The 14,101-nt window shown below is 27.5% G+C and overlaps 1 protein-coding gene across 1 annotated transcript; it reads right to left on the reverse strand.

Moving 5' to 3' along the window:
• Positions 1 to 2,116: 2,116 nt before the first annotated feature.
• On the reverse strand, positions 2,117 to 10,987 carry LOC100165493 (probable multidrug resistance-associated protein lethal(2)03659). Its single transcript, XM_001948763.5, has 25 exons — positions 10,874 to 10,987; positions 10,257 to 10,367; positions 10,056 to 10,190; positions 9,140 to 9,350; positions 8,375 to 8,597; positions 8,136 to 8,292; positions 7,930 to 8,068; positions 7,729 to 7,836; positions 7,159 to 7,449; positions 6,922 to 7,086; positions 6,728 to 6,849; positions 6,557 to 6,654; positions 6,391 to 6,476; positions 5,917 to 6,305; positions 5,560 to 5,837; positions 5,411 to 5,490; positions 4,582 to 4,732; positions 4,265 to 4,371; positions 4,074 to 4,197; positions 3,844 to 4,014; positions 3,509 to 3,636; positions 3,180 to 3,425; positions 2,885 to 3,057; positions 2,550 to 2,790; positions 2,117 to 2,453 (listed from the first exon to the last, which is right to left on the reverse strand). Exons 1-25 carry the CDS (start codon positions 10,948 to 10,950, stop codon positions 2,409 to 2,411), a joined length of 4,056 nt encoding a protein of 1,351 aa, XP_001948798.2. The 5' UTR covers positions 10,951 to 10,987; the 3' UTR covers positions 2,117 to 2,408.
• Between the last annotated feature and the right edge of the window lie 3,114 nt (positions 10,988 to 14,101).

The raw sequence follows: 14,101 nt of genomic DNA on the forward strand, positions 1-14,101 counted from the left end.
TTTGTTTAATATTAAATTTTTTAATTTAATCACCTGTTGTGAGTAAAAATTCTAGAACATTGTACTAAATTAGTGCCTATTGCTATCATAGTCGCATAGGTCTCGTAGGTCACAGCGATAATATGATGTTATAACAGGTGATTGATTGGCCGTATACACTAATCAATATATAATAAATATTATGTATACTGTATTATACATTTAACATATTAAATATTTTAGACTTTAATTTACTTTTTTGTGTGTTTTGTTTTCTAATTTCAATTTTTATGTTCGATGTTTTTTTTTTATTACTCACAACTATTGTTTTACTCTTAAATATAGATTGAAATAAAGTTTAATCCGTTACAAAATCGGTGAAATGAGAAATTTGGTAAAAGTACGCGTAGCTTTATCATATAGGCATTTATGCCTATGTGTCTTCAAGCGAAATAAAAATAAATTAAAACCACAACAAATGACATATATTTAGACATTCAGTCATACTGATCATTAATGTATCACATTTGACTGATCACTCTGTATACATAACAGTATGTTAGATAACTGCTTTTATTTATATAACTGATTGTAAATTTGCTTTTTTTATTAAAAAAAATATGGACAATGGTCCATTACGTATTTATGATAATTATGTATGATAATTCTTATGTAAATAAATTGGCCTTTTGATAATATTATACTATACTGTAATTAAATTTAAATATTGTGTAATTTTAAGAAGTAGATACCTACCAAACTAATTAAAATTATTTGAAATGAATTACAAATTAAAATATTACTAGACATAAGGGCGAAACCCTTTTGAACCAAAATCGTACCCTTCCCTTTTCGCCAAACCAAAAAGTTTAATATTTCGATAATTTATGTTATACATTTAGAAATGTAATAAAACATATTATATTTTAATTCTTGTCATTGTTAATTTGATTATTCGATATCCATAGAATATAGATAGATACACTTTATTCAACTACTATTTTAATAATTTTCTATATCATCGTGTAGGTACCTATAACATAAAGTATCTTAATGTGGACAAATAAATATAAATATGAACATGTGTCTGTCATTAACGGTTTGTAGTTGAAAAATTAATTTAATCTTCAAAACCGAATGACGTTTATAGTTTAAAATTAGATTTTTTTTGATACTTCGTTGGGTCGAAAGTAACAAATCCTCAACATTTTTTTTAACACATTTGAAAAACAATCAAAAATCTACAGCAATATCAGAATATTTACGCATATCCCAGTTTTTGAAAAGTTCACAAAAGAACCACCCTGCAAGGAACATAATATTGTTGTATGCAAAATGTATCAGCAAAAATTTATTAAACCAACCATATTACTAATAGTCACAGGGTTGGGTAAGTAACTTTTAAAAATAATTAAAGTACCTACCTACTATACTCATTACTTAGAGATTAAAGCAATGAAGTTACTGTAAACAAATTAAAATTATATTACTTAGCTTTTCAATCTAAAAATAACTACCTACGTTTTCTACTTTCATCTGTGTTATAAAAATACAGTTCTTATGTAATTCTTTAAACTATTGTCATTTTTCTTCTATACTTCTTAACAATTTATGCCAACTAACTTTTTTTACAAACATTTTATGAATTATTTATTACTTATTTCACAAATAGGTATAGGTACCTACTCAATATCCGTGTGATTGTGTGTTGTTTTATACTTTGTAAGCACATAACTAATATTTTATCTACTAAATATTTACACAATATTTTTTTCATTTTCATTAAGACAATTCAAAGGTAATAAGGACTTGTATATATATACAGGAAAACGTCTCTATAACGGAATCGGTTGGGATCAACACATTTTTTCGTTATAAAGAGTTTTCCGTTAAATGGAGACTAAAATATACGGTACATAGGTTATTTGGGAACGTTGTTATTTTCCGTTCTAGGGAGATTTCCATCTTATAGGGTGTCCGTTATACAAAGGTTTTACTCTTTCTCAAAAATATTTAACAATTTTAAACCCATATTTTAGTGCATTTATTAAAATTTTAAATAATGCATTTTTAAACTACAATTTTTTAAGGTTTTATAATAAATTAAATTCACTTTCATCCTATAATAATCAAACTATTATAATATATATCTCGTATATTATTAAAACAAGCCATAGGAATAGAATATGCAGAGATGTTCATAATACAATTTTATTTTAGTAACTATACATCATATTCAGTTTAAAAAAAATGTATTATTAAGACACTAAAATAAATAAATAGTTTAATATATTGTCTTGTCAGGTATGAACAAACAGTCAGTGATGCCGTAAATGTATCTAGTAAATATGAAACAATAATTAATTATATAACTGACAGTCATTAATGTGATTTTTGTATAAAATCATCTGAACTTTAGCATCAATGACTCATGTGGTCGATTCGATGTGTTCGTGGGCAATGTTCATAAAGCTCTAAAAAAAAAAAAAAAATACAAACACAGTTAGTTGATATGATAAATTCGATTGAACACACCGTACAATGAATGTACTATGAGCTTCAGGTTTTACCTCAACTGCTAAATTATGTAACAGTTCAGACGATTCGGATCCAGTTTGTTCTACCATCTTGTACAAAAATCCATCTTTATTTTTCAACAAGTTATAAGGGTGGTCGAATTCGACCATTGTTCCAGCGTCCATAACAAGCACCCTGTCAGAATCCATAACTGTGTTCAAACGGTGAGCGATCGTTAACACTGTACACGACCGAAATTTATTTCTAATCGTATTTTGAATCAATGCATCGGTCCTGAAAACAAAACAAAAATCCAATGCACACAGCTTTACGAATATAACGAGAACATTATTGCAATCGATTTTATATGATTTGTATCAATAGTTACTGTGAATCGACATTGGCAGTAGCTTCATCCAGCACGAGAAGCTTATTACTACGCACAATTGCTCTAGCCAAACACACTAATTGCCTTTGACCAACGCTGAAATTAGAGCCGCCTTCAGACATTTTTGAGTTCAGACCGTCGGGTAAATCCTCAACGACGGTTTTAAGTTCCACCTTAAACAGTAATAAATCCACAAAACGTTACGAAACTTGTCTTACTACCTACTTCATAATAATAATCACGTAAACAAAAAAAAAAACTGTATTTGGAAATTATTATAAACGATAAAATATACTTCTTCTAAAGCATTCCAAAGAGCATGGTCTGGGTATTCGTCCAAAGGGTCTAGGTTTTTTCGCATTGATCCCGAAAACAAAACTGGTTCTTGAGGAATTATTGAAATTTTGGAACGTAAATCATGTAATCCTAATTCGTGTATTTCTTTACCGTCGATGGTAATTTTTCCCTCATTGATAGCAAGTCTAAATAACGCTCCTATCAACGATGATTTACCTGCACCAGTTCGACCAACAATTCCTATCTAAATTAAAAGACAATTGCATTGTACCAAGGTTCAAAGCTATTAAAATAATATTGATAATAGTATGTATTGGTTAATATTACTTTTTCCATTGGCTGTATTAGAATATTGAGATTTTTTAAAACATGATCCCCATCTAAGCTATAACGTAGATAAAAATTCTCAAACACAATTTGACCTTTATCTGGCCATTCTTTTGGTGGTTTCTTATCTAAAGTAAACATAAGATAAAATTAACGAAAAATAAATAAATATTAAATAGATACCTACTTTATAAACCACTGCTTACAATATAATATATGCATCAGAGTTTTAAGAATTTAAATATAGTGATGTTAGATGAACCCAAATTCTGGTCTTTATTTTAGAACAATATTTGTAGGATGGTAGTTTTGGAATGATAATGAATATATTATACCTTGTGCAGATTCAAGTGCAGCTTCCTGTGGAACATTTGTATACTCAAGTACTCTTTCAACAGATGTCATCTGATTATCTAATTGAGCAAATTGTCTAATTCCCCATTGAAGTGAACCTGTTAAACTCATCGTTTGAGTTATAACTAGTCCAACATCTCCCCCAAAAGTATCTAAAAAGAAGTAAATATTTTTAACAAAAATAATATTGAAAAAATAATTAATATATTACCATTTTTGACAACTAAGAAACTTAATGTTAAGATACTAATATATGTAAGACAGATCATATCCAACGCAAAACCTAAAGCTTCGGTGGACGAAATAAAAATATACCAAGCCGAAGTATGTAAGTCCTAAATGTTTAAAAAAAATTAATATTTTATTTTATTTCAATATAATATACCTAGTTGTTTCCCTTACTTGATGGTCATCGAATTCTCTAGATAAAACTTCCTCGGCTTCAAATGCTCTTATTGTTGATAAACCTTGAAGTGACGCGTTCAAATATCCTAATACGGGACTTCGTGCTAAATAATTAATAATTCACAATTAAAACAACTTCACGATAAATTATACACTGTCAAGTCTCAATAACTCAAATTTTAATGCGCTGGATAAAAATAAATTCGATTATATTTCAACAGACAAGAAAAAATTATCCAGAGTTGACCATAGTTTTCGAATTATTGAGAATCGACTATATTTTGAAATATAAAAATATACATTTTTGCACTTACAGGCTCCTTCCAAACGTTTGATACTACGAGATGTAGATAAATAATAGATTACTGTGTAATAAAACAATACTCCAATGAAGAATGTGGGTATAAGAAGGTAAACATTAACTATTCCAACCACAATTATAATTCCAATAAGTGACGATGTATTCTAGTTTAAAACAGTGTAAATATAAATAATAATGTTTTGTTACATAAAGCCGTTTGCGCAAACATATTTCCAAGTTATTTTTGCACACAAAACATTGAAAAAAAATAATAACAAATTTGCGCACATCAAAAATATATATAGGTGTATAGTAAATATTTACTTAAGCACATTAATATGTTTATTTTACAGCAATTTTTATAAATTATACGTATACATCTCTTTATAGTAAATATTTTAGTTCATTTTATTTTATGTCGGTATTCATTAGTCGTTTTAATCGAATTAAATAAATAATTTTAATTAAATTCCAACGATTTTTAATTTTTATACCAGATATTTATGCAATTTTTTTTTTGTATTTCTTCATAATATTAGTTAACAGTTAATAATGATAGTAATAATAATTATTATTATTATTAGTTTTATGGTGGTAAATAATAAATGTTTCATAGTTTTTCAGGCTTAAATAATATTATTTTCACACAAATGTGCCAAGACTTTTCAAAAATATGTGCGCAAACTATATAGTATGTTATGTGTACCAAAACAGTATGTTTAATTAAACGTAAGCGCAAACGTCCCATGACCATTATTGACCTTATACAAAAAATGTTTTAAGGTAAAAATATCTTAAATGAGTGTGTAAAAATTTAAAATATAAGTAAGCTGATGATTTACATATATAAAATCCAATGAAGGAACTGTTATCATTTCATCAATAGCACCAATGTCTTTAGTGAAACGGTTCAGAATCCGTCCTGATAAAATAAGAAATATTGATTAAAATTTATAATTCATATTTATTTTAAATTTATAAAATATTGTACCGGACGAATTTGTATTAAAAAAATACATTGTGGCTCTGGTTATAGCGTTGAACATACTGGTGTGTAAATTCATAGATGCGCCTATAAAAACTGATACGAATGTAGCACATCTTATTAAAACAACTATTAACATAGCTACGTTTATGACAGAGTATATTATAACACATAACTGGTGAGATATTACCCACGATGTATCAGATTCCACGTAAGTCATAAAATTACTAATATTCGTAGATTTACTCTCCGCATTATGAAAAACGTGATCTTCTAGGTTAACCCTGAAAAAAATATGTGTTTTTTAACATTGAGTTAAAAATTTTAAAGTTAAAACTGATTAACAAAATAAAAATAAATTACCAATAACTTATCCAATAATCTCCCCCAGTACCAAGAATTTGAGTGAAAATACATATGAATAATAAAAATGATATTTTAAAAGTATTTCCTCCGGCAGAAATATAAGACGAGTAAATACTACGTGAAACTACTGCGGAAGACCGAATTTCAGCCACTTCAATGGGTGCTACTTGAGTTTCGTTTAATTTATTTTCATCAATAGACGACGAAATACTTTTAAGTGACTCTTGTCGAGATAAACCAGATGGTTGTTCCAAACTTTTATTAGTTGCATTGTTGCTATCTATCTCAGTATCGGTGGTTGTTTCCTCCGATGATTTAAATAATTTTGTAAAGTCTAAGCCAGAAGATTGAAGGTCCTGATACGAACCCTCGGCTAATATATTTGCCTGGGAAAAAATTGAAATAAAAAAATCATTTCATTATTATTTAAACAAATTTTAATCTAGGACTATTGCCAAAATTACTACTTACATTTTCCATCAAAACAATTTGATCAACACTTGACAAGTATTGTATTTGGTGAGTAATAAGAATACACGTTTTATTTTTGAGGTAACCTGAAAATTAGAAACATAATATGTATCATCAAGTTAATATACTAACGACAACTCTATATAAGACATAATTATGTACCTACCCTTAATACATTTTTCAAATAAATGTTTTCCAACGTGTGTGTCAACAGCTGACAAAGGGTCGTCCAATAAATAAATATCGGCTTGTTTATATATAGCTCTAGAAATATAAAACATTAAAAAATAATAAAAAAATTATTGAAATAATCTAAAACAACTAATTTTCTATTTGCCTTGCTAGATTTACTCTCGCTCGTTGACCACCGCTTAAAGAGACTCCTCTTTCTCCTACTAAAGATTTGTCACCATAAGGAAGTTGTTTAAAATCGGTTTTCAATGCGCATACTTTTATAACCTATAAATAACTTTCATGAAATTTACAATTTTTATAAAAAAAACAAATCCTATTATTGTGTGATAATTGTACTTCTTTGTAGCGATTATGATCCATTGGCGAACCAAAAAGTATATTTTGTTGAACTGAACCGTTAAACAACCACGGTTCTTGAGATGCGTAAGATACTGTGCCACGCACGGAAATACTTCCTTCGCAAAGTGGCAATTCTCGTAAAATCGCATGAATCAATGAACTCTGTATGAAAAGTAAAGTTTTATCATATTATTATGCTTTTGGTTTTCCATATAGCCCATGCCACGTGCATACTTTTCCAGCTCCTACAGGCCCAATGATTGCAACCAACCGCCCAGGTCTAACGGTTAAATTAATGTTATTTAAAGAGTAATCGGGTTGATTAGGTAACCATTTAGCCGAGGCGTTTAAAATGTCGATTCCAAAATCACTCAATTGGCCCACATCTTCCTCATTGATGTTTCTATTTGTTGCAAAATGGTCACTATTAAAATTCAACATTTCAATGCTACTTTTCGATGTAGCTTCTGGTTTTAATATCGATGGTTTATCATGTTTGTGCTTTTCGTCTTGTAGTAGAAATGTCTTTAAAAACAAAAAAATATTAATTTATTAATTATTCGTAATATTATTTTTAGAATTTAATATTATTAGAATTATTTCTTTTGCCAAAAGTATATACAGTGTACTTTCGCTAACTCGAACCTTGATAACTCGAAATTCTCGACATCTCCAACAAATAAAATTCCCCTTCAAATAACAATAACACTTAAAGATTTTGATAGCTCGAAATCATTAGTAAGTTGAATTTTATTTCCCTGTGAGCTTCAAGTTACCAAGAGTACACTGTATTTATATTTATACCTGAATGCGTTTAATGGATATTAGCATCTCAGCTAACGTTAAAATACCTTGGGGGAAAAATACTGTCATTGTTGTCAATATCCTTAAGTACGAAAGTATAACAAAAACCTAAAAATACGGTATAATAAATAATACTTATATACAATAATATATATAGTCATATTTTAATAGATGTTACAATAAATTGGAACTTGACTTTACTTTTTGAGTATTTATGTAGTTTCCTAATAATATGTATGATAAAATACTTATGAACAACGCAAATCTCAGATGAAATATTACAAATGATTGCAAAAACACTCTGATGTATAAGACCCCTCTGATCTGTTCAAGTTCCAGCCTATAATAATGTAAATGAGTATTACAAACCATACCATTACATCTTACTATAAATGCAAAGCACATACTTCCTTGCAAAATGTACAAGCACCGCAAAGGGTTTCTCCCAAGTGTACATCTTTATCACTTGTATGCCTGATATTATTTCGTTCATCAACCTTACTCTTTCATCGGTCCTAGGCGCTGTTTTCGACCGATATACAGAAGTTTTCTTTCCCAACCATCCTTAAATTAAAATGTTTGCTTTCTTAAGTACTTTATATTTTGACGCATGAGTAACATCCGTGATAATAGTACCCATACATACCTTGTAGTGGAATAAAGAAAAGAAATATAGACACTCCAACTAAAGATGATACGCCAAGTTCTTGCCACAAAAAATATGTGACCACAATTGATTGCAGGGGGCCGATCCATAAAAAGTGAATAAATATGAATGCTATATCGAACCGATTTACATCATTTGACAACAAGTTAACCACTTGGCCGACTGTGGTTTCACCTAAAGATGTTTTACTTAATCGTAATGCCTATTTTTAAGACAAAAAAAAACTATTTAAACTATTTTTTTTTCGTAGATTAGCTAACGGGAAATTGTATGTCCCGAAGAACTGCCTCATTTTAATATCTTTAACGCGAAATTCATGACGATTTTCAGTTAGGTGCTGAGTGTGTACTTTAGCGACCTATTAGCGGTTATAAATAAACAAATTAAATATATTTTTTGAAATATTATTATATTATCTATCTACGAAAAATATTTTACTTAGTCTTTTAGATAATAGTTATCTTTATTCAAATCTTTTTTGTTCTTTTTAATTTTAAATATGCTGAATATATATTTTTTTTATATCAAGGTTTGTTTTCACAGAGCATACGATTTATTATTAAGAAAAAAATGCACGGCTTGTTATTTCATTTCATACAACTAAATTTAATTTTTATCACAAATATACAATGACCACGCGTGCCTATGCATTATAATAATATCATCATATTAACGAGTGAAAAATAATAAAATAATTTAGTTGCCTACATGATATATTTTTCTTTTTAATGATTCATGATATACCTTTTTATATATTGCTGAACAGCAGGCCACTCGAAGCTTCATTCCTAGTTGTCCCGTTTGCATTTGTGAATAATGAAACAATAATATATTAGCCAACATGTTTAATAATAGACCTGAGGCATAACAGTATGCACGATTCAAGTCCTTGGGGTTGGATTTATCGGGGTTGAAATATTCTAATAATCCACCAATTAGTATGGGTTGAGTCATTCTAAAAAAACACACATACAAATATTGAGGTACCTAATTTTAATTTATACAAACATTTTTTTTTTTTTTAAACAATCATTTTCAATGTATTTAACTAGGTGTATGTGTTATATTATTATACTAATGTCTAATAGTATCATTTTTATATTATAGATATTAGGTGTACACTATGTTTTCGGTTACCTAAAGTTTAATTATTTACAGTTTCTACAAAATACGGGTTATTCAAAACTTCCATAAATACACGCTAAGATAACAAATATATAATTTAAATCCCAGCAGTTAGAAACTCCCTAGGTAGTAGCCAGTAAGTACGATAAAAATCTGGTATTTGATTTAAGAGTATTTTTCTATTTAAATGCTATCAAATATTTATTATGGTCAGTTGCAGAATAATTCCAAATCATATTCTACACTAACAAACCTATGATTCTATGGTAAAATTAAACATCAAGATTATCTAACAATAAGTCATAAAAATTAAACAGTAAACACATTTTATAATATACGAATGAAATATACTAATGAAATCAATATTTATAATACTATCCAATTATTTTTTATTACCTCATTAATAAATACCAAAATATTGTCTAGACATCAAACAAAATGATAATACAATAACTATTAATTTTAAAAACAACTGCATCGTGCGGTAAATACAGTTTTCCCATTGCAATCATTATTTAATAATTATTATATTTACCTCAACACAATTTCAACAAATGCTTGTATTAATCCATATAACATAAGCTTAACACCAAACATTCGAACTAATACCCTTAGCAAACTAGGGTCTCCATTTTTCTTGTTTGCATTAACCGTTTCGATTTCCCACCTCCTTACAAGGAAAATCAATTTTACACAATTTATTAAAAGTAATTATTTAATATTTTAATTAGTTTACTTCTGTAATTCGATTCCCAATAACGATGATCTGTCATTATTTAGAGGTACATATAAATCATTGAATTCTAAATTCCTCTTTCGTCCAACTTTGAAAAGGTCAAAAATCCAACTGAAACCAACAAACAAATTATAATCGAAATAAATTAACAATTCGTAATAGAAGTTATATATTAGCTATAAACATGTTCTCTAAGTACGTATGTGAATTATCCAAATATAAATAAAACCTACCGGAATTAAGCTACTAAAAAAACCATATCATAAGCCATTTTATTTATTATTTCTATAGTGTACCTGAGTACAGACAATAAACAATTCATATAGGTAAATATGATAAATATAAAATTTATGTTATGTTTTATGTATAATGTATACTAATATCAATTTATCATTGTATACAAGTAAACAAGGATAGTTTTATTATCATAGGAATAAACAAAGTTCTGTCTATAACAATTTATAAGATACCTAAGTACATAGATACAACTGATACAAGCTATAATATGTTTTGATTCAAAACACCCTTAAACTTTAAAGTACACTTGAAATTTAAATTTATAACCCATAATATTCAAATAATTATTCTAATTAATATATAGGTATAATAAAATGCACCTAAACGTAAAGATTTCAAAGATGTTTGCTGTGGCTCGTGGATTTGGAGGCCGTTCATCTTTATTACCAGCATCCATTTTTTATCTAAAACAAAAAACAAATCTAATTTAACGTAAATTGTCAAAACTAAAATGCATTGAACCATTGAAAGTTGAAAAATATTTGTCAAGCCGTATAGGTACATTTATTGATGGATATAAATAAAAACATAAGAATCTCAAATAAATTTGATGAATGATATGGAATGAATATGACAATTGATAATCACTTGCAGGGTATAAAAAGTAGCGATTGGCCAATACATTTTGTTAGAATATAAAGCACTCAAAATTCGTCAGTGGATACAAAACAAATGTCAAATTTTTAATAAAAATATAATGTAAAGAAAGGCGGGCAAGTGGGTGTCGCTCTGTTGTACAGTAGATTACAAGTGAGTCACTGTAATGTAAAGTGTTTAATTTAAATTCAATGATATAATATAATTGTATACGAAAAACGATTCTGAGTGAAGTCAGTTAGCCTATGATATTACTAAGTATATTTGATGATATTTATTGTGAATAAAGTAATTTATATTTTTACGTGGAACCTTGTTATACATTTTCAATCCTTAACTATAAAAGTTGAACATTTTATACATTTTTAAATACAAAATAATTATTAAATTTTAAATGTGATAAATTTTGTCAAAATTTGAACTTTAAATGATTATAAAAAAAAATTGTGCCCATGTATTTTTAATATTTTTCCTCTGCTATTGTAACTATAGTTCACGAGCCTTTCACATTTCCACGCTTTTTATCCAACAAATAAAATTTTATTGATATTTATAGAAAAAAAATATTAAAAAAAATAAAAACTGACAATGTCCATAAACAGCTCAAAAAATTATTCAATAATATATTTGATACATTTTGTCAATATATGAACTTTAAATGCTTATAACAAAAAATTGTCCATATGTATTCTTAATATTTTAACTGCTATTGTAACAATATATCAGGAGCCTTGCATTAAATTTTCACGCTTTTTTACCCAACAAATAAAATTTTATTGATATTTATAGAAAAAAAAAACTAAGAAATTTGGAAACAGAAAATGTTCCTAAACAGTTCAAAACAAATCAAAATATTTTGAAAATTTTATCGTGTATAGAAAATGCAAATATAAACGACCAGAGAATACGTCATGTATATACACCATGTATATTTAGAGTTACACCAAAAACGAAAATCAATTTTGTGGAAAACGGATTTTGCGTAAAAATTCCCGTTTTTCCTTAATTTTTCTTTGGTTTTTCTTGGCGCTTTTGAAAATTACTGGGAATTTTAAATTTTGACCTCACCAATGCACCAACAATATTCACTTCCCTAACGAACAAGATACTGAAGTTGAAAATCGAAGCATTATTTCGTCTACTTATCGTGTACGGACACAAAAATTAAAAATTTAAAAATAAAAAACATACATCATTGTAAAATCAATACATTTATCGTTCCTGCTCAGAATCTAAAAGGGATTAATTTTTTGTTTTTTGATGGAGGGCGTATAAATATTGTTGACCCAGGGCGCAAAAAGTGTAAATACAGCCCTGGATATAATACTAAGTATATTATTTGATGATATTATTGTGAAAAAAGTAATTTATTTACCTATTTACGTGGAACCTTGTTTTAAATTTTCAATCCTTATCTATAAAAGTCGAACATTTCATACATTTTTAATTACAGAATCAAATTTAATACATTTTGTCAAAATTTGTACTTTAAATGCTTATAAAAAAAAATTTTGCTTATGTTATTTAACCTCTACTGTAACATTATGTCAGGAACGTTTTATTAAATTTTCCGTAAGCTGCTCAAAATGAGTCAAAATATTTTGAAAATGTTATCAAGTAGGTATAGGATTTGATAACCTTAACATCTATAATGTAAATTTCAAGTACCCACAGGTATTCGTTTCTGAATTACAGCAAAATAAGAAAATCACTACATAAGAAATCGAGTAAATAATCTTGTAAACATTTGAACTTCAAACATTCATAAAAATTTAATTTAACTTTCAGTTAGACATTTTTTTTTAATAAAGTTAGACAAACTTAAGAGGAATCTTGTATTAAATTTTCAAATCTTAGATTTAAAAAAAGAAATTTTATGGATTCAAAATAATTTTTACGTATTTTGTCAATATTTGAACTTTAAATGCTTATAAAAAAAATTGATATATATTTTTAGTATTTTTCAACTGTTATTATAACAATATACTAGGAGCCTTCTATTCAATTTTCAAGCTTTTCGTTTCAACGAATAACATTTTATTGACATTTATACCAAAAAAAACTAACAAAATTGGATTCTATAAATGTCCGTAAACCCCTCAAAACAAGTCAAAATATTTTTTTAAATGTTATCGTGTATAGAAAATGCTATATAAACATTCATGAAAATACTATTATCTACGGTCATTTGTTTTAAAATTTACACCAAAACCAAATTCAATTTTGTGAAAAATCAATTTTCGTAAAAATTCCCGTTTTCCGTAATTTTTTCTTTTGTTTTTCACGGCGCTTTTGAAAATTACTGGGAATTTTAAATTTTGACCTCCCCAATGCACCAACGATATTCACTTTCCAATCGAACAAGATACTGAAGTTGAAAATCGAAGCATTATTTCGACTACTTATCGTGTACACAGACCCAAAAAAAAAAAATAAAAAAAAAAAAAAAAAAAAAAAAACATAATCATTGTAAAATCAATACATTCATCGTTCCACTCAGAATCTAAAAAATTAATAACAATTAATTATAAGGACTAATAGACTAATAGACAATAATAGCGGTAACCAATAGACTGGTAACTATTTTTAGCTCATAAATATTGCTATTTCTCGGTTAGTCGGATACCGACACCGCGTTGATAACGACGGTCGACGGTTAACAAATAATACAAACTTTGATAGTTATTGCCTATTAGTATTTCATTTAACGTGACGTCGTGATTCAATCAACTCATTCAAACTTATTATAATCTATACTTACATATTACATAGTAATATAGTTAGCTTACAGGAGGTAGGTAATTAAAACTGTATTTGTTTAAAACTTGTAAATTTGTAACCATCTCTTTTGATTTCTTTAATAAAAAAAAAAAAGTATATTGTTATCACCAATAAGCTACCAATAGGTAAATATTATACAATAAGTTATAGTATTGGTTAGTAAACTAGTG

The sequence above is a fragment of the Acyrthosiphon pisum genome, chromosome A2 (genome assembly GCF_005508785.2).
Source record: "Acyrthosiphon pisum isolate AL4f chromosome A2, pea_aphid_22Mar2018_4r6ur, whole genome shotgun sequence".
Taxonomy (NCBI): Eukaryota; Metazoa; Arthropoda; class Insecta; order Hemiptera; family Aphididae; genus Acyrthosiphon; species Acyrthosiphon pisum.